Genomic DNA, 21,905 nt, shown 5'->3' on the forward strand with positions numbered 1-21,905 from the left:
CTTGTATCTTTGTTAGGTCGGAAACTTTTCAGACCACCCTCGTAGGTACAAACGAGAGCAACCCCAGCCATGGTTTCCGATCTTTCTTTCCGTACTATATAGTTGTGATATTAACAATTGTACAAATAATAAAAATGACTAGGAATCGCGATACTGGCCCAGTACTGGGAATAAGTACTTGCCCAGTGCTAGGAATCAATATTATTTTTATACTGATATAGTACTGATTTGCGACAGTGTTTTCCGATACTGGCCCTTTTCTATCATCCCAGTATCGCACCAATACTAAACACGTACTGGCATCTAGTACTATGCCAGTAACGTTTACCATAAATCGATACTGGGCCACTTTTATGCCAGTAGTAAATTCCTACTTGGGTTGTCATCCCTGAGCTAGAGAACCTCTAGTACAAAGAATCGCCAACTTGGTCACGTGACCAGCTGATTGGCTGGCATAAATATATACGGATTTAGATATTGCGACGCCAATACAGAACAAATGCTTATATGTGTGTGTGTGTGTGTGTGTGTGGTTTTGCACCGGCGTCGCAATGTCCAAATTTACATGTACATGTACACGTACATGTTCATGTTTATGCCAACCAATCGCAGAGTAGCTGAGTAGCTGGTCACATGACTAAGTTGGCGATTCTCTGTACTAGAGCTTCTCTACCCTGAGCCGTTTGTCGATCCAAGGGCGATTCAGTGGCGTTTAGTGCTGTCAATTACTCGAGTGTATGCAATTAATTTTACATATTATCTGGTTATTGATTTTTTTTCCATGATAACAAAAAACGAATGAATATATTGCTGTCTTGTAACTACTCACATTAAAAGTACTTTCCTCAAATTTTGTTAAATACAAGTGACATTGAATGCTTTATGATTTGTTAATATTAATCTGAAGGCTTATTTTATGTCCGTATAGATTTTGCACACGAGGTAACTTGCAGCTTAACTTAATTTAATAAATACGTAAAATAATTTGACTTTATCAAATTATCGATTTTGTCAACAATAACAAATAACAAACCAATATTTTGCATACTCGTGACTACTTACGAGGACTGTATGATAAGTACCTGTGTTTAACGACTAATGGCGTCACTGACTCAAAATCTGTACCATCGTTTAACGCCATCTTCCGAACGACGCCAGTAAAAATTTCAGACAGATTTATCAAGTAGTTTTGTTTTGATAACTGTTGAAAGTGGACAAGTTTGTGTTTGTTTGCAACCATGGATAAAAGGCAATATCGGTCAGCGATTCGATTCCTTTTTTTGGATAGGAAGACGTGTGAGGAAATCAAAGTGAAGTTGCATTCCGTTTATAAGGACCATGCACCTTCGATGACTACTATCAGATATTGATTCAATAAATTCAAGCGTGGTTGAATATCCGTTTTTGATGAAGAGCGCCCAGGTCATCCGATTGAGGTGACTACGGAGGATATGATCAACAAAATTCATGATATCGTGTTAGTAGACCGCCGGATGAATATCAAAGAGATTGCTGACATTGTAAATATCTCAATTGAACGCGTATAAAATATCTTACACGAAAAATTGGGCATGAGAAAGCTATCGGCGAGATGGGTGCCGCGTTTGCTCACAGTGGAACAAAAACGGAATCGCATGACAACTTTGAAACATTATTTAGACATGTTTAAGCGCAATCCGAAAGAGTTTCTGCGGCGTTCCGTCACTGTTGACGAAACATGGATCCATCACTACACGCCAGAAACGAAAGAACAATCAAAACAGTGAACTTCACCCGGTGAACTTGCTTCAAAGAAGGTAAAAACGGTTCCATCGGCCGGAAAGATCATGGCCACCGCTTTTCGGTATCGACCCAGTATCGGGTCGTTTTTCTGTACTGGCGAAACGTATACGATTCCTACTTGGGAAGCGAAACAAAACTCGCGGTCCAAAAGTGCAAAATAAATTAGTTATGTTTCAGGAGACAAAATTCAGAAACGGAACTATATTAAAAACAAAGCACAAAACAAAACTCACAGGTCAAAAGCGCCGTGGTCTAAAATTAGGTGCGAAACAAAACAAAAATAGGTCGAAAATATTACGAGGACAAAACCTTATTTCCTTTTAATCCTAATGATTCTAGTTTTGTCCCCAAACCAACATTTGAGGGAAAGTAGCAGGTTAGACGGCCAGAAAAGTCACAAAATGGCAGGAATTTATTAATGACGTCTTTTGACAATATGATTCAGGACTTTTTAAGTCGAATTTTCATGAGGAGTAGTGCTATATACTTAGTGAGCAGCAAGTCAAAATACCCTGTGTATGTAACCTAACCTGCATGTGACATACATAGTAGAAAGTATGTACAATACATGCAAAAAAACGCATTTTAATATTTTTACTAACTACTTGTTCGTAATAAATTCCTGTCAATTTTGTACTTTTTGCGGCCATCTAGCCTGCTACTTCCCCGTCAATCAAAGTTGAAACAAAAGGGTCAATAAGAGCCAGACACAAGGTTATGGCATGTAAAAAATCAATTAATTTATTAAACGTTTAATAAATTAATACATTAATTTTTTACACGCCACAATCTTATGTCTGGCTTTTATTGCTCCTTTTGTTTCAACTTTGATTTTTTAATCACAGAGCCTTTCAAACGCTAATTTCCCCTTAAATTGTGGGGACAAAACTAAAATCATTAAGATCAAAAGGAAATAAGGTTTTGTCCCCGTAATACTTTTGACTCATTTTATTTTGTTTCGCAAAACTATATTGTTTTCGGTATATAATTTCGATTCCTGACACCAAACTTTTGTTCTTTATTTTCGTTTTATTCTGGGGGCAAAACTAAATAGACTGCACATGTGTTTAGTTTTTTCCTGGATCAAAACTGTTCTCGACTTTTGTTTCGCTTGCCATCCTCGCTTTTTCTGCGTTGCGAGCACGAGCGAACATCACGGGAGAATATTATCAATGACTATCGTACACTTGCGAATTCTTGTTACGTTACAATGTCCGGCTTGCGTGGAAGCGCAACGATAAATAAGCCTATTTGGAAAAGGCTACACCACATGTCAGTTTCAAGTAACCGGTGATTGTCTGTAATTAGTAACTTGAGACACGAGTAGAACGCCGCAATTGTTATTTTCTCGTTTCACGCAGCTTTGCGAAAATATTTGCGCACATACGTACGAGGTCTAATTATAGAAGGAAAGCAATGCATTCGTTAAAGATATCGTACCGAGTTTAAACACAGGTGGCTTCATTTGACTATCTCATTGTTTCCTCATCGTAATTTTAGAAGCTTTTCGCACAAACAGATTTCATTCTTTTCTCGGCCTCAACCGTGATCGCTTAACCTTTTGTCGACCAATCTCCCCGAATTGGGAACGTATTAATAATTTTATTGCTCTCCGCAAATATATTTCCATTTATCTTTCGCTCTTCATCTTTCATATTACGTTGGGCATTTCACAGTTATATGTAAAGAAGATAAAGCCCGTTGCTATCGGGCTCTTAACGCACATGTGATGTAATTATTCTTAACATTTGAAGGACCAAGGTAGCCAATTTGGCTCCTTGCAAACAGCTATAACTTCATTCAAACAGCTATAACTTTTTTCAATTTCTCTTCCATATGATAACCTTTTGTGACTTTTCATCATAATCTTAATTTTGGTAAATAAAAAATTTAATTATACAAAATGGTGTGTTGAATTTTTATTTAATTGTCTACCTAGAAAGACCATTAGAGCCAATTTGGCTCCCTTATTTCTGATATTGCATTCACATATGTTTTACAGTTTATTAACAAATTTTATGGCTTTAAACAGATAAATAAATATTTTTATACATATGTATATGAAAAGTTATAGCTGAATTTTGCGAGGAGCCAAATCGGCTACCTTGGTCCTTCTAGTGTTCAAAGAACTAAGATTCTCCATCTGATTATTGCGTAATATTCGTAGTGCATCAAATATTTATATAAATTTTTATTCTTAGATTTTTTATTGTCCTTTATAACGTCGATCATTGAAAAACGATTTAAATTTTTGCACTTAAATATTTTATTATTTTTTATAGGAAAAAGGATGGGAAAATGAACTACACACACACACACACACACACACACACACACACACACACACACACACACACACACACACACCACACACTTTTCTAGACGAAAAACTTAATTAAATGCAATAATTGCATCGATAACAGTCAGAAGTGTTAGCAAATATATATTTCTTCTATTGTATTTTTATAATCATTAAGAAAATGAAATAAACTGCTGAAAGAGCACAAAATCTTTTTTAACATAATGCAAGAAGTGGGGTCTTAGAAAATGTGCTAAAACGAAACAGCCATGAAAATAAAGAAAAAATTTACTTTTTACTACAATATTATAAAACTGTTGATGTTAAAAATGACTTTTTTTATTGAATTTATTCGAATATAAAAATTATAAATAAAAATTCACACCTATTGCATAAGACGTGGAAATATAAGATTTGATGAATATGGAATACTTTATTATTACCACCCATCGCTGTTTTTCGACACAACCTAATAAATTTCAAAGTAGGAATAACATTCCCGAATAACTGACTTTGCAACTTTAAAGTTTAATCTTATAACTAATCAACATACTATAGCTAAGATTAGATTCAAGACAGGAAAAAGATGTTTGTACCACGTGGAAAGTTTCTTAACGGCAAGGAAAACTGCTTCTCTCAACACTATAAACAACGTGGCCCTGACACCAGACCTCTCTAGTAGCCAATAAGAACCCTAGTGATTATGTTTATTTTATTTGCTAGCAAATCGCAGCAATTATTTAAGAAATCAGTTTCGTTTCCGCCCTGTTTCCCATCTTTCCCTGACGTTCACCACTAAAAGGCAACTTGACTTTTTCTCCTTAACCCATAACGGGCACCATGGGGTCCCAGGGACCTCAACTAATTTTATTTTCGTGATAATTCCTAAACTATCCACTGTATGGCGCTAATATCCTCAGTTTCTTCTTTTCGAGTAACAGTTTTCAGTGTGACAGAAGAAAAGATCATCAAGTTATTTGTAAGTAGGTGTGAATTATATGCATTTGTTTTTTGTCTGAAGTCACAGTGACTCCATTGTACCGTTAATGTTACTTTTATGAAAATAATTTTCTTAATCTTCAGCTCAATATGATTCATTTTTCACGCAAAAGAGTAAGCTCTTGCCTTTCAGTTAGTAGAACCTGAACTTAAGAGACGTCTTACAACTCAATATATTTATAAGCCATTGCGTTTAATAATTTCATCTATTTTAAAAATTGAAGAAACTGAAAGATCTAAAATTATTTTGCTATCCAGAGTAAGATGTAATAAATGTCCTAGAAGTAAAGATATGAAGTCCAAAGAAGTATATGTTAGATGCAATGAACCAGTATGCACCAAATGTGCAAACACTATCTGTAACGATTGCATCTAAAAACTTCCAAGATTTTAATATTATATTTAATTTAACAATATTTGTTTATATTTTTTATATAATCTATAATTTGTAGACTTAGATTAAAACATAAATTTTTTTTCTTTTTCCGATTATTTGTCTTTCAATGTATTTTATTTCAACACTGTCCACATTGTGTTCATTTTATAATCAGTTAACGTTTTCTTTTAGATTACTGAAAAACTGAGACTGTTATTATACATATCTAGTTGTAATATAATATTCGTAAAGTATTATTTTCGAACTATAAAGCGTTCTTCTTTCCACCTTTTATTATGTTAAAAATGGCAAAAATTTATTGGGGTCCGCCGGACCCCACTGTACCTATAGCTTGACTAAAAAGGCATGATACCTGTTACGGGTTGAACTTTCATTATTTTTTCCAACTTATAAATAAATTTCCGTCGGACTTTTTTTTCATCGTTTTTTTTTTCTACGTCAGCCATTGAAAGGCCACTTAAATGCGACTCGCGGATCGCGCGAATTTCCGCCGCGGCCTACCGCACTGTCGTCGGGCCGTCGATATTCCACGTAAGCGTACGCTACCTACGCAAGTTACACGCAAGTAGATAGTACGTCCGCCGTTGACGTACGCGTGCACGGCATCGCGACTGCTCGTGGGCCCGTTATGAATGAAACGTTCGCGCGAGTATCGCGCGCGTACCGCGTCGCAACGTGCACGGCAAGCGTCGACGCCGCTGGCTCGTCTCGATTATATCGTCCCTAGCCCGTCGCCGCCGTTGCGGTGGCGTGCTTGGTCAGACGTCACGGGCGCATTTTTGCGTGTTACGTCTCACGACGGACTAATTATCGCGATAACACGTGACAGTCGTCTCGACGATAATACAGAGAGTGCCAGCGCAGATGTCAAACTTCTATTACATCGAAACGAATTGTTTGTGACCGCGCGCGCGCGGGGCGTCTTGGCAACGCGCGTTGCCAAAAAGTCGCTGTATCGATGCTCGAGCAACTCGCTGCGCGCGCGCGCGCGCAAATATTCGCGTTATGCCAGACGGCTCCGGATATATTTCGGACAAGCGGCCAGGTCGTAAAAGACCGATACCGCTGGTAAAACCGCTCGTTATTCTCGAGCACGGAATAATTTATAGATTCGGTTTTGCGGATGAGCGTATGTGTGTGCACGCGGTCTCGCGACGTTAGCCACCAGAAAGCTATTATATGGTACGACTGTTATATTACTCCTTGAGGAGTGTGCAGAGAGTGTATTCGCGCGAATAAATCGACGCTTAGGTGCTTACACGTCATACGTTTCCTCCTGCCTCCTTCTCCCTCGGGGAAAATTGTATTGCTAAATGATTATTCATGGAATGAAACGTCGTCCGCCGTGACATCATCGCGCGAAGTCGGAGAACGCGTCGCGAAGTTACGCGGCGCTTATACGCAATAAGCGGTATCACGCTTATACGCGATGATATTGCCTCGATAAGGCGATACAGACTTTTGTTTCAATTCGCCCAATCAAATAACGACGGCGAAGGAACGCGCGACGTGTGTCGCACGTCCGTTTGTTCTTCCGATGGCAGCTGGCGGCGCGGCGAGTATTTTTAGCGTCTCCCGTTAAAATCGAGTACATCGTCTCGCACGACGGTCCGTTACTTTCGTACCAACGACAATGCGACGATTAGCGAGGGGAGACGTACGGAGGCATCGATGTTTAATGCACCGACCTGCTACAGTTGCTACTGCTGCTGCTGTTGCTGCTGCTGTCGCGTGCTACACGTGGCCTAACCGTTTTAGCACTAGAAACACCGAGCGGTCGTTTTTTACCCCTTTTACTTTTAAGTTAATATCCTGTTTCTCGTGTAAAAGACAAAATAGAACGGAGTACTCCGTCAAAATAAAGGAGATAAGGTACAAATTCCAATTACGGATCAAACTCGATTTGTTAATATATTAAAAAAATACACATTATGATGAAAACATCAAAATTTATTTTATACTCTATATTTCCTTTATAATTATATTCGAAGGTTTATATTTACAATACAAACATTCTTAATGTTTAAGAAAAAATCTAGTATATATATATATATATATATATATATATATACACTAGATTTTTTCTTAAATATTAAGAATGTGTTTTCATCATAATGTGTATTTTTTTTAATGTGTGTGTGTGTATGTGTGTGTGTGTGTGTACATATATATATTTCTCATAAGCAACAACGATAGATGCAGGACGCAATTATTTAGCACTACTACTCTGAAGCAACATCTGGTTAGCTGTTTTGTCCGTCGGTGTCTCAATAGTTTCGATTTTTACCGTTAGATGACAAAAATCGTTAAATGTTTTCAAAATAATATTTATGACATTTAAAAAATATTATTTACTTCATTTAAACACGCAAACATTTTTTCTTTCAATGTTTTTTGGGTCTGCCAAATAAAAGGTTAATTTAAAAAATATAAAAAAAAGTCAAAAGAGTAACATGGTATTATAATGTTAGGAAATGCATTCGTTCTTGAGGAAAATTAAGCTACATCGCTTTTTCATTAACCTTATTACACTTTATTAATTCCGACCCGATCGCGGTGCAGTATTTCCAGAATTTGCATGACGTCGTCATATAACTCAGTACGAAATGACGTTTCGCGTTGTTTCTTTCCCTCCAAGTTGAGTCCAGCGAACGCGATTAATGGCTATACCCAGTGATTCGCGGATTACGAATTTTTTATACGCGGTTTAATTCACACTGTCGCGCATTGCCAATTCGTCGGTGATTCAGCGATCGTATTGTTCTTGTTGCAGTGTGCCAAAGTATAGACATAAGGAATAGCGTGGATCAATTTTCAAAACTGGAAGGATGTCGAGTGGTCGAGGGCTTCGTGCAAATTCTCTTGCTCTACAATGCGAACCACACGGCCTACGCCAACATCAGTTTTCCCGAACTAGTGGAGATCACCGGATATCTTTTTTTGTACAGGTACGATTATCTGAAAGCATATCACGCGTAAGTTGCCGCGCGAAAATCCAAGTTTACGTGAAATTAAACTGAAATTGAAGGAGAATCACTGAGAACCCATGCACAGATGGCTTAGTGACATAAAAGAATAAAAAGAGAAAAAAATTTTATGGCACTAAAGCGTCTCTGTGCATGAGTTCTCAATGACCCTCTTTGATTTTATCATCAGAGTCTTTAACTACTTCGTTTTTTACATGCGATTCTTACAGCCTGTATGATGCTTTCATGTGATCTCATAGAAACCGTGGAACATTGCCGTGCATTTATCTTTCCGTCCAAGGAGGCATGCAAAATACCGAGACGAAAATAACAATAAATACATTTGTCGTTGAAAAACAAATGTTCGTTCAAACACTCATTAACATTAATTGCGCGCACTAAAGTTCTCTGCGTTCGTCTTTCCAGAGTGAACGGATTGAGGAGCATCGGCCATCTGTTTCCAAACCTGACGATCATTCGCGGGCATTCTCTTTTTATCAATTACGCCTTGGTGGCATTCGAGGTGATGCAGCTGCAGGAGATCGGTCTCCACTCGCTGACCAACATACTGCGTGGGTCCGTGCGATTCGAAAAGAACCCATCACTGTGTTATGCCGATACCATCGACTGGAACATCATCGCCAAAGCCGGCAAGGGAGAGCACGTCATATCAGTAAGCATCTTCGATCTTATCTCGATGCAATGGTACCCGAAGCAGCGGAGACTTCAGATTTCGCGGGAGAGTTCCGTTGACAGGCCCGGTTAATTCGTCGAGAACTTAAAAACCCGAGACAAACTGTTGACAATCCTTACCTTCGCTCATGTCTCGCTTGGCGAGAGCGATGATCGGTGTCTCTCATCGTGTCCGCGCTCACGTGTGCAAATAAATTATCGTTGGCAGCACTCAACGAGCGTTAAAATGTATGGCGCGATAATGCAGCAATAATAGTGTCGCTCTTCCGAAAATACGCGGACATACCTTACCGCTACAAAGTGTATCTCTCGGTTCAGACGAAAGAGAATACTGTAGTGCGCGCGCGCGCGGCTCGTCACGCTTCGCAGCGCGGAGCGACACGGCACGGCGGTCTCCTCTTGGCGGCGAATTGTTAAGGGACAAGAAATCCGAGGCGGAAGCGACTGAAAATTGCTTCATTTATTTTACAACGAATGCACATCGCGCGAAAATCGCCGAGGGTGCAACGAAATTGTGAGAAGCGACGCGACGACGACGTGACGCGACATTTTTCAACACGAACGGAATCCTCCAAGCGATCGGCTGCTGAGAGCCGTTGTCATTAACTGAGTGTGCGTGCGTGAAAACCGGGCCAATCTGAACCGCGATCGAATGATAGACTAATCGATCTACGGTGACATGATTGATTATGCGTAAGTCATAAATTTCCATTTTATTGACCGATATTGAACGATCAAACCGACGTTTTCGAACCGACACCTTCTCTCTATTTCCATCGAATATCTCATGAAATCGTATCACGAGGAGGAGAAACGACAAAGTGTGACACGGATTTGCCCGAGCCTTTCGCAATCTGTTTTTCGACCTTGACATTGGCGCAGTCCAATGGCAGTGTCTTCGTTTTCTTCTTTTCCTTTCTAACGAATACGCACACAGCGATAATACAACTCCCGCGTACTTCTAATAACATTTAAAGCGTTCTCTTTTTCTCCTCAGGTATTTCTTAAGATACAAGATTGTAATTCGTTTAGTCATCGTATGTCATGGGAAATTAAGGTGTAGAAGAAACCGATTGCGGAAAGAGCGATAGCGAGAAAGCGGCACCGATAACTTATCTAGCAAAAAAGTGTTGAATTAGAAATACTAATATCTCTTCATAGCTTCATGCCGGGATTTTTTCATATAAATTACCAAAGGAAGGCGAAGAATTGTAATTTTTCAGTAAAAAACGTACTTTATCTCTCCGAGCTATCGTATCTAGTAAAGCTTTGCACAGCGAACATACGAAGAGATATATCAAGAGTATCGGGAAGAAATGATAGAGACGAAGAATACATTTGGGAACAAATTGACGTGTATGTGAATGTGCGAATCAGCGTCATCACGGTATATGCAATAGTGTTTCGTTTTTCAGGGTAACAAACTAACGAACGGATGTCCGGTGTGCGAAAAAAGCTGTCCGGGAAAGCCAACCAAACCCGACGAGACCATGTGCTGGAATCGACAACACTGCCAACGAAGTAAGTTATCATCGCGATTAATTGAATGTGTTCTTGCCGAGTTCACAAGAGAAGCTGCGAGTCGATGCGTTAATAATCTCAAACGAAACAATTTGTCGAAACAGTATGCGACAAGTGCGGGGACGGCGCCTGTGACGATACGGGAACGTGCTGTCATCCTTTCTGCTTGGGGGGATGCACAGGACCGACAGCCAAAGACTGTAAAGCGTGCAAGAATTTGTTGGTGAATGGTAATGAGTGCATGGATCGTTGCCCGAACGGCACCTACGAGTTCATGAACCGACGTTGCGTCGAGGAGCAGGAGTGTCGTGAGCTGTTGAAGCCGCGCGAAGCGTTAGACAGTGTCCAGAATTGTCCGTACAAGCCGTTCAACGGTAGCTGTGTGATCGAGTGCCCGGCCGGTTACATGGACGTCGGAATCGGCAAAAAAATGTCCTGCAAGAAGTGCGAGGGTCCATGTCTTAAGGAGTGTTCCGCCACGAACGTGGACAGCATCTCTTCCGCGCAAAAGCTCCGCGGGTGCACGCACATCAAGGGCAGCCTGGAGATACAGATACGCGGCGGGAAGAGCATTGTGAAGGAGCTCGAGGAAAGTTTGAGCATGATCGAGGAGATAGACGGCTATCTGAAGATCGTCAGAAGTTTCCCGCTGATATCCTTCAACTTTCTCAAAAGGCTACGCATAATACGCGGTAACGTCCTCGAGAACGGCAAATACACTCTCTCCGTGTTCGATAATCAAAATCTTCAGGAGCTCTGGGACTGGAGCACACATAAGAACATCACCATCTTGTCTAAAGCGGGTCCCCCCAAGATCTTCTTTCATTTTAACCCGAAACTATGTCTGTACAAGATCGAAACGTTGCGCGAGAAAGCCAAGCTGGACGAGTTCACCGATTATGACGTGGCGCCTGATAGCAACGGGGACAAGATCGCCTGCAACATCACCGAGCTGAAGACCAGGGTCGTCAAGAAAACTTCTAGAGGTGCGATTATCGAATGGGAAGCCTTTATGCATCATGACACGAGGTCCCTTTTGGGATACGTCGTTTACTTTATCGAAGCGCCTAGGACAAACGTCAAGATGTACGATGGTCGCGATGCTTGCGGCGGCGACGGCTGGAGGGTCGAAGACGTTTCCGCCGAGATGCCGACGGCTTACAACAACACGATACCACAAAAGTCTTTTGTTCTCACTCACATATTGACCCAGCTGAAGCCGTATACTCAGTACGCTTACTACGTCAAGACTTACACCATAGCCACGGAGAGATCTGGTGCGCAGAGCATGGTCAAGTATTTCACGACTCTACCGGACATACCTAGCTCGCCCAGGGCCTTATCAACCTACAGCAACTCTAGCAGCGAATTGGTCATGTCCTGGTTACCGCCGCTCCACAAAAATGGAAATCTGACGCATTATCGAATAATCGGTCGCTGGGAGCCCGATGACCCGAACTTCATCGACCAGAGGAACTACTGTGACGAACGTAATTCATGTCATTTTATGTCTTTTTTTCGATATCGACAGATATCTAGATTGTAAAATAACGTTCTAAGACGGATATAGAAGTTTTATTAAAAACTTATCACAATTGTCAACTTGCTTGTTGATTACGTGCATTTTATGATAGATAATGAAATAGTTGGGAAATAATTTATTTCTAATTTCAGCTATGTTATTACCCGAGAAAAAACCAATGTCCGTCATGGTGGAAGAAGAGAAGAAGCGTGCCGAAGAAGAGAGGGATCAGTCGACAAAACAGTTCGATATAGGTTCTTGCGACTGTGCGGATCGCGAGATGGATCAGTCGATGCGTGAGAAAGAAGTTTCCAGTTCGATCGCCTTTGAGAATGCTTTACACAATCAAGTCTACGTGAAACGAAATGTAAACGTGAACGTGCGTAGAAGACGCGACGTTCTGGAAACATTGCAACAATACGGAGATTCTAATAACAACCAGGTAAGGACCATAGAATTTCAAATTTGGCTTTGAGAGATATTCGCGATTTCCTCCAATCAATAAATAAGAAAATAACGGAAAACGTAAATGATGTTTGTGCAATATGCCTCTAAGAATTAATAAAATTTGCGGCACTAGTAAAAAGTAATAAATTGATATGATTAATCGCAACTTCTTTACTAATTATAGCTAAATATAATTCATTATATATTTAATGTTTAGGACGAAGAAGGCAGTAATAATAAAATCGAAAATGGTACATACACAGCGTTCGAGGTATTAGTACCGAGTACAAATCTTACATACGCTATGAAGAATCTCCGGCACTTCGCTGCGTATGATATCGAAGTTCAAGCCTGCAGGAAACAGGTCAATGAGACGGATATAAAAAATTGTTCGACGAAGAGCATGAAAACGTATCGAACGTTGGCTATGGAAAGTGCAGATAATATTCCACCGAATACTTTTCGACTGAGTATCTCCGGAGAGAATAACAGTCTCACCATTGTCAAATTGTATTGGGACGAGCCACCTCAACCCAATGGCCTAATTGTCACATACCAAATCGAATATAAAAGAATAGACATAAAAAATGTGAGTAATACACATCTTAGATTTCGCTACTACAGTTTGAACGAGAACACCCCGAAGGAGAGAGAGAAAAGAGAGAAAGAGAGAGAGAAAGAGAGAGACAGCATATTCTCGAAGAATTATTTTGAAAACGAAGAAAAAAAATTCAGTTAGAAAGTATCTTGAAGAAAATTTAGAGAAATCCCTAGTTTCCATCATAATTTAGAATCTGTATCTAGTATGTACTGCCATGTTATATCTCATCTAAATGCAGCTTATTTCCTGTATTGTACAGATAAAGCCAACAGTGGTGTGCATTACAAGACGCGATTTTACCAATGCGGCTAACTCGTACCTCTTGAAAGACCTTCCCGCTGGAAATTATTCTGTAAAAGTTCGAGCTACGAGCTTAGCTGGGAATGGCGCGTATACCGAACTAAAATATTTTTATATAGAGGAATACGGCACGCTCAGTACATTCTGGATTTTGTTCTTGTCATTTTCTTTCATCATCATAATTTTAGTTTTCATGGGGGCGTTTCACGTGTGTAGAAGAAAATTATCGGGAAATGCTAGTATAATTATCGCGACGGTGAATCCGGAATACGTGAGCACCGTATACGTGCAGGACGATTGGGAAGTGTCCAGAAAGAATATCGAGTTGTTACGGGAATTAGGAAATGGTTCTTTCGGTATGGTATACGAGGGAGTGGCGAGGGAATGGCGAGGGAGGGATGTTGTGAAGAGCAAACCGGAAGTACGATGCGCCGTGAAGACTGTAAATGAAAATGCGACCGATCGTCAACGCATAGAATTTCTCAACGAGGCCTCTGTAATGAAGTAAGAGATAAATTGTGTTCTCGCAACTCTTTGACAATTATTCCACTTGAATGTCGACTCACGATTTGTTTTTATTGCAGGGCTTTCAATACACATCATGTGATTAAATTGCTGGGTGTAGTATCACAAGGTCAACCTACACTGGTAGTTATGGAGCTCATGGTGAATGGTGATCTAAAGACATATTTGAGGAGCCATCGGCCGGATGTTTGCGAGAATTTTTCCAGACAACCGCCGACGTTGAAGAGAATTATACAAATGGCGGTCGAAATCGCGGACGGTATGGCTTATCTCGCTGCGAAAAAATTCGTTCACAGAGATTTGGCTGCGCGCAATTGTATGGTAGCTGAGGACCTCACCGTGAAAATCGGCGATTTTGGGATGACGAGAGACATATACGAAACCGATTACTATAGGAAAGGAACCAAGGGACTTCTACCTGTCCGATGGATGGCACCGGAAAGTTTGAAAGACGGTGTATTCACCAGTTTTTCGGACGTGTGGAGCTATGGAGTTGTTTTGTGGGAAATGGTAACACTGGCTTCGCAACCGTATCAGGGCTTGTCAAACGATCAGGTGAATATAATTTCTACGGTAAAACACTGATCTTGATCGCCGTATCTTTTTCTAACTCGCTACGATGTTATTTGCAGGTGTTGCGTTATGTGATAGAAGGAGGAGTCATGGAACGACCAGAAAATTGTCCTGATTCACTATACAACTTGATGAGGTGCACTTGGAGCTATAAAGCCACGAGAAGACCTACCTTCATAGACATCGCAACGATGTTACTGCAAGAAGTTAATATAGAGGCCTTTGAGAGGGTTAGCTTTTACCACAGTCCAGAAGGAATCGAAGCTCGAAATCAAAATAGTTCGCATTCACCGCAAAATGACAAGTAAGCGCACACAAACTTACTTTAAGGTAGTTTGCTTAGAATATTTTGCGTATCTAATCTTACACTTGAATTTAATTTGCGCAGAGACTTAGAAATGGCCGCTCTACAAGATTTGCGAGAGGAAGAAATCGAAGGCGAAGAAGATTCGCCGCTACGTCAGGATTTTGGCGATTTCGCAAGTTTTGAGTCTACCAGTATTAAAAACAACACGAGCCCGCGATATATAAACGCGTACAGTGAAAATCCGAAAGCCCTTTCCACTTTCCATGACATGAACTCGTCGAAGGTACCTCTTAAAGCTGGATTCGACGATTTCGATGGCGTCTCCGGAGATTCGCTTGCATCTAGTAAGGACACGTTGAACGTGCCTTTTGTAGAAGACAGCCTTAAATCGGTCAAGAGTTCGCCTTTTATACAAAACAAAAATACATCTCGCAGTAACGTAAGTCATGTTTCTCTGGGAAAGTCCGGGAGTCCTCAGAGTTTAGTCAAGAGAAACTTTCTCGATAGTCCAAATCCCTCGTGTAAACCCCGCGGTAATCCCGATTACGAAAATCGAAGTCCTGAAATTATGTTGGTCCACGAGAAGATGGAGATCACCTCGTCACACGTGAATTTTCCGTCTATGGACGCTATAGATATTGATATTAACGGTGACAAAAGTGAAAGCAAGAGCATGGGCGAGTATGTGAACAAGCCGGAAACATTGAATAACGGTTACATAGGTAACACCACCACGTAGCTTCGTCGATATCCCAACATTAATCGGCGTCCTATGTGGAACACACGTATGAGACAACTTGAAAATTGATTATTCTCGGAGAAAATCGACACGAATATTTCAGCAAAAAGGCAGTGTCTGTGCCAAATTAATAAGCACATTGGGTCGCAGTTTCGAGAGAATCGCATTGGGAACAGTGGTTTACGTATATGAAAGGCTGCGTTTTGAGATTCCTCTTGTGTGCGTGAAGCACCGCTCAATGTGCTTCTTTTAGACTAACATAAGTTGTACTCATAAGTTTACATTTTAAATCTCTAGACATAACTAAGCAGGTCCTAACAAGCAAGTGAAGTTTTCTTATACGGGTGTTACCATGTCTTAATTCCGTCTCTCTAAATGTAACTAAATATTGCTACGCGTGTACAGCTAATTATATATTTGTTGCGCTGAGATGTATGTCGGAGAGAAAGAGCGAATATATTTATATCAGATACTGTCTTTTTGAAGCTATCGTTGTAACATACGTTAATATGAGAAATTTAGCCTTAGCTAAAAACACCGTTATTGTGGAGTCACACGGAGCTCCAGTTTAAGCCAAACGTCTCAATTCGAAATTGGGCTATACGAAAGAAAATTGCGGATATCTTTCCGGTGACGGCAGCGCCATGCTGAGATATTCGCTGACAAATGTATGGCAGCCCATCTCCCCATTAACTATTTAGCATGTAAGCATGTATCAAAGAATTGAGCAGGTTGATTATTTGTATCATAGGATTTTTGTTTAATTTTCAGTCGCAAGGTACGCTAGTTTCTAATGCTATAAGTACTATATATTTGTATAGCATCGGTTTATTTTCCGACTTTTAATAATAAGTATAGCGAGACAAAATGGCGATTGGGTTAATTGTTGTGTTGGTATGATATTTTGTTTGCAGAAAGAAAGAGAGAGAGAGGGAAAGAGAGAAAGAGAAAGATAACGCATTTTATAAATTATATAAAGTATATATAAAATGTGAATTTGCGCCTGGTCGCCACTTTGTACGATTTTAGGCTTTGAACTCGTACAATAGCATAGATTCGATATATTTGTTGGAAAATATATATATATATACACACAAATATAGAGAAGGTGATTCAGAATATATAAGTCAACTTAGCAAATATATATATATATATATGTATATATATGTATATATATATATGTATATATATGTATATATATATATATATATATATATATATATATATATGTGTGTGTGTGTGTGTGTACACACATATACATATATCGCGCGTTCTTCTGATTTACAAATTTCTATTATATTTATGTTTTTTTTATATTGTTTTAATGTTTTTGACTTTATTATATTGGTTGATCTAAGGTTCTGAATCCACCAATCGCTCGATGTATAACAGGAGAATTAGAGAGTAAGGATCTCTTCAAGTTGAAAGCCTCAGTAACGAAAAAACGGTTGCGGTGCAAAGAGTTTATATGAAAACACACTTTGTTATCGTACAATTGTGGCACAGATTACTAAATGAGGCCGATTAGTATTTACAGCTTTATCATTTTCGATATCGACGTGATAATGTCTTAATCCCGAAACTGTCAAGTATCGCTAAAAGATTTAATAATGTTAATTTGAACGGCGCCCTACTCTCGTTTCTCATTCTGTCTATCTAGACAATATAGCGAATGTAGACATCCAACAAAGCAAACCAACACGAAACAAAACTATACCGTGTGTCTGAGAAGTTTCGGGACCGAGCGAGTAAAAAATCTTAATATAATCTACGAAAGAAACTTCATATCCGTGTAATCCCCACTAAACCTTCGAACACTGCATTAATGTTTCTCCAGCGAGCATCAAATAACTTTGTCAAAAATTTCTCGTATTATCATCGACTCTGTCCCGAGACTTTTCCAGCTTTTATCTTGTACATACGACATAGGCTACGCGTCTATGTAACGATACTATTTCGTGGAGCCGGCATATGAAACCATCGCCTCCGTCAGCGTCTTCCAAGCAGGACGCGTTCCTCACTAATGATAGCTACCACATCTTTTTTGATCGAGAGTCAATGTATTTATCCTGTAAGGATCCACAAGCCGTGCAATTCGCAGTCATGAGTCATGATGAATTTCCATATCGTGCAATAGTGTCGTCCGTGTTAAGCTTATCGCTCCGCAAATGGGACTGTTCGCAGCAGCTCACACGTTCATCCGCGCAAGATACATCCGTTCCGCCCCGGGCGGTCCGTTTCTGCGTCGCTCCACGAAATAGCTGAAATTCAGAGGCATACCACGTGCTTTTGAGTAGACGAGAGAACGTAGACTGTCTTAGCCCGGTGAGAAAACAAGATCGATTGCGACGGACGGAAAGACCCGTTGAATAGCCTCGTGCATTCGTTGCAATTGTGAGATAATTAATATCGGACGCGCGAGTCCTAATACGGAACAAGCTATGGGAAGAGAATTTATACGAGCAACGCAATGCAATGCAGTTGAGTCTAGACATAACGAGCCTCTAACACAAGACTGATTAGCTAATCCCACTGTACATCCGTAATCTCTCAGTAAGTTAAAGATACAAGACAAAATGGTAGAAGTTCCACATCGTTTCCATATCCACAAACGACTCTCCCCGCCCGCCCACCTATCCTCTGCCCTCGTCCCCTCTGTTTTATTATACTGTTTGTTTCGCCATACGTCCGCTCGAAGGTATATACTTAGTCCATCTCGATATTTATTTAACGCGATCTGTAGTTGCCTCTTCGTTCCTACAACGTCGCGTTCATTATCGCCGTGCCACTTTGGTTCGTCGCCGCTTTTATCGGGACAGATACGTGTGATAGAATATACAATATACATGCTAGAACTGTCCTAAGCTGTTTGACGTTGATCCTTCTTTAATGCGCTTCTCTGAAATAACGTTCTTGGTTGGAAAGGTTCAAATTAAACGTGTAATATATATGTACATATATATTACAGTCAATTAAGGCCCGCGTCGAATATCCATTAAAGTCCAGAAATGTTAGACACTTTATCGTCCATTTACTTTGCCGAGGAATTTGACTCACGCGAACCCCAGTCTCTTTCTCACCCGAGTCTCCGTGGAGATCATCTCGCTGAGGAAAGAGCCAAATCCGAAATCGTGGAATTTTTTCACTAAGGGAATAACGCGTTATAGTCCCAAGGCACACCGTGTATATCAACGACTAAAGTACCAGTGACCTAATAGCAAGTACCTACTCTATATTCGTAATGTTTTACATGTATCGTACGTCAAGTAAGTCGCGATATCACAGATTGTATCTACAGACGATGCGGAGGAGGGAACATGTGATGAATTAATAATATGTAAAAATAAAATTCATTTTGTGCGACGAACATCGGGACGCGTCATCGCTGTCGTGAATTCGGTTGCCCTGTTTTTTTGGCACTCCGACACTCTTTTTTTTTTTTCCTCGTAAAGCACACCGTTTCATTCTTTCTCTCAGCTGTCACTCCACAGCTATCCTGAACTGACGGTCACGCGGTTGCCTGTTTCTTTTCTCATACGCAAAAATTCTCCGTTTGCTACCAACGTGCCAACGAACTAAGCGAATAAACGTTAATCTGCTAGAATACTATTACCTCCGATCGAGCGATTCGTGTAATCTTTATTCTACCACCTGAGTCATCGACCGAGTGTTGTCGGACCACGTCGCGATTGTGTACTTACGGTCTCGGACTCACGATGAATCTTTTTTTCTGTTTTTATTTTTTTTTTTCTCGTCCTTTGCAGCTCCCGCGACTTTTCATTTAACATGGACGATCTGTTTCCCTTCCTCTCCTCGAAGTTCTTTGAACGCGGAACGCGTGCGAGACACGCGTTTGGAAAGGACGAAAGGCGGTTTTACGGCAGATCAAGATGTACGTTGTGAACGCGTTTGATCTTCGGAAATCAAGCAGAAAAAGGAACACGATTGACGACAGATTAAATCATCAGTCGCCACGGCTGATGTATCATAAAAATAATGATAATAGTAATAATAATAATAATAAGCCTCGCTCGTATTCCGTATATTTAGTATAACGAATGAACAGTTATAAAACGCTTAGACCATGTCGCGTACTATGTACGAAGTAAGGTATCGTAAGGTTAATACGAAATGTTTCCTATATGGCCGCGAGTCTCCGTATTGTGTAAGGAAAACGGCGCGCGATCGCTGGATTAGGCCTATAGTTTGAGGTATAGCTCTGTAATATATTAGATTAAACTGGGATTAAGGTAGCATGTAATTGTGTCTGAAAAAATTGTGCAACTATAAAAGCGCAAGAGAAGAAGAGTGTGCCTGTTGACGCATGTGTCGATCAATTTAGAAAGTGTGTGAGATTGGATGTTCTCGTTTGTTGTAATGTAAAATGTAATGTAAATCGTAAGGCGGACATACACGGGTGGAAGGCCGAGCGCCGGGATCAATGTACATCTGTATCAACGATAGGGAAGATCGAGGAATAACAGGGACATGACAGGGAGAATGTTATTTTCCGTCGTCGACTCACGCACGGATTTAAAGCGTGCGTGCGTGCGCGCGCGCGAGTAAATTCAACCAACTTTCCGTTCGCTCCGATCATCCTTCCTGAGACTGAAGCGTAACTCGTTCGTTGCAAACGTCGCGAAAAGCGTCGACGCGATTATTCCATCGATCCATAATATATTTATTTGTATTTATTCGAAATGAGACACACACACACACACACACACACACACACACAGATGACTCTTTTTTAGGACAACCGCAACTCGAGAAGTTGCTAACTCATTGGTCAATGTTGATAAATCTTTTGCACTTGAGCAAATATACGAGCGTTACGGTGATTCTCAATCCCTGCTGCAATTGATATATCACGCCCTTCATACTTCGTGAACGTTTTTTCCCCGGAGTAAACTCGATTTGTATTGGTTTCATGTTGAATTTCTCACAGGCCGATATTTTCCCCACTATTCTTTCCTCATCGAAGGTAAACTTTTGCCGCTTACGCCCGCTATAAAATTCTCCAAAACGGAAGCCATCGTGCGAGGCCTCGTCTTTCTTCTTTTCAAATTATAACAACTTTGAGTAACATTGTCCCACATTTTCTACGCGGCTCCCGTTCATCTTAAATTTTGTTCGTAGATACACTGAAAAAAGATACTTAACAATTTTTATCTGTGGGATGTAAAGTTTATTTCTTTGCGAATAAATTTTATATGCCACGAATAAAAATTTATTTTCACAAATCAGATTTTCATTTCTTTCCTCTTAGAGCTTCCCTTGTTACGATTGTTGTATTTAAAAACAAAGTTGATAGACAAAATTCCCGAAACCGCATCGCGCATGTATATCACACTCTCTCGCTATGCTGTTCTTGAGATTCTTTCGTTATATTCTTTTGTACGCCGCATTATATGCGCAAGTACATCATCCAGACAGACTATTTATTTTCCGTCAGTGTTCAAACAGACTTACCGTTTCTCGCGATAGATGTTACTCAACTATGCAACCGCTCAATACTGCATTGCTCAAGCCCCGTATCAGTCTAACAGTACCGACAGCACCGTGAAAAACGAACGAAACGTTATGAATCCTGCATTATTTTATATCGCATTCAAGATACAGGCAGTCAAGGTCTTTTCAGTTCGACGGAAAATGAAGAAAATGCTTCTATACTTTCCATATCTTTCATGTTTTCCTTTTACTTTTGCACGGTCATAAACTTACGAGAAATTTAGGCCGCGTTACAACTACGCGATACCCGTTCCAAGCTGAGTCTCTTTAGTTTTACCGGGAATGCACTCGCTCTTTTAAGTGCGGGTACATTTCTTTTTTTTTTTTTTGTATGTATTCTCCGTAATTCAAATTATACAACGGGAATGTACTTTCTCTCTGTGTATGCCCGAGCTGTGTTAAAACTTTACAGATGACTTCATCGTAAATATTAGTCACATTTACAAAATAGAAATGTTCTCTCGCGTTAAAACGTAAATTTATAATATAACAGAAAATATTTTGATAAAACGAACCCGTATATCTCTTCGATTTCTCGTGTTTTGACAGAGGAAATGTAATCTGCACGCAGTGACACTTTATTCTGCTGCGCACGCGCGTGTACAAATGGACAAATATGAATAATATATTATTAATTTTATTTATATTTATTCTTTTCCATATATATATATATATATATATATATATATATATATATATATATATATATATATATATATATAT

At 40.0% G+C, this 21,905-nt stretch overlaps 1 protein-coding gene across 1 annotated transcript in view; it reads left to right on the forward strand.

Annotated features, from left to right (window-relative positions):
• LOC116840817 (insulin-like receptor) overlaps nt 1–21,822 on the forward strand; it is a 69,303-nt gene extending 47,481 nt beyond the window's left edge. Inside the window, exons 3-12 of the mRNA XM_032808043.1 lie at nt 8,251–8,425; nt 8,870–9,116; nt 10,552–10,657; nt 10,762–12,147; nt 12,332–12,621; nt 12,844–13,215; nt 13,487–14,031; nt 14,112–14,607; nt 14,685–14,929; nt 15,014–21,822. Coding sequence (XP_032663934.1) covers nt 8,251–8,425; nt 8,870–9,116; nt 10,552–10,657; nt 10,762–12,147; nt 12,332–12,621; nt 12,844–13,215; nt 13,487–14,031; nt 14,112–14,607; nt 14,685–14,929; nt 15,014–15,671 — 4,520 coding nt within the window. The 3' untranslated portion in view covers nt 15,672–21,822. The remainder of the gene's footprint in view (nt 1–8,250; nt 8,426–8,869; nt 9,117–10,551; nt 10,658–10,761; nt 12,148–12,331; nt 12,622–12,843; nt 13,216–13,486; nt 14,032–14,111; nt 14,608–14,684; nt 14,930–15,013) is intronic.
• Nucleotides 21,823–21,905: the final 83 nt, after the last annotated feature.

Source organism: Odontomachus brunneus, unplaced genomic scaffold (assembly GCF_010583005.1).
Source record: "Odontomachus brunneus isolate Ranch 3 - 2012 unplaced genomic scaffold, Obru_v1 Obru_scaffold_012, whole genome shotgun sequence".
Taxonomy (NCBI): Eukaryota; Metazoa; Arthropoda; class Insecta; order Hymenoptera; family Formicidae; genus Odontomachus; species Odontomachus brunneus.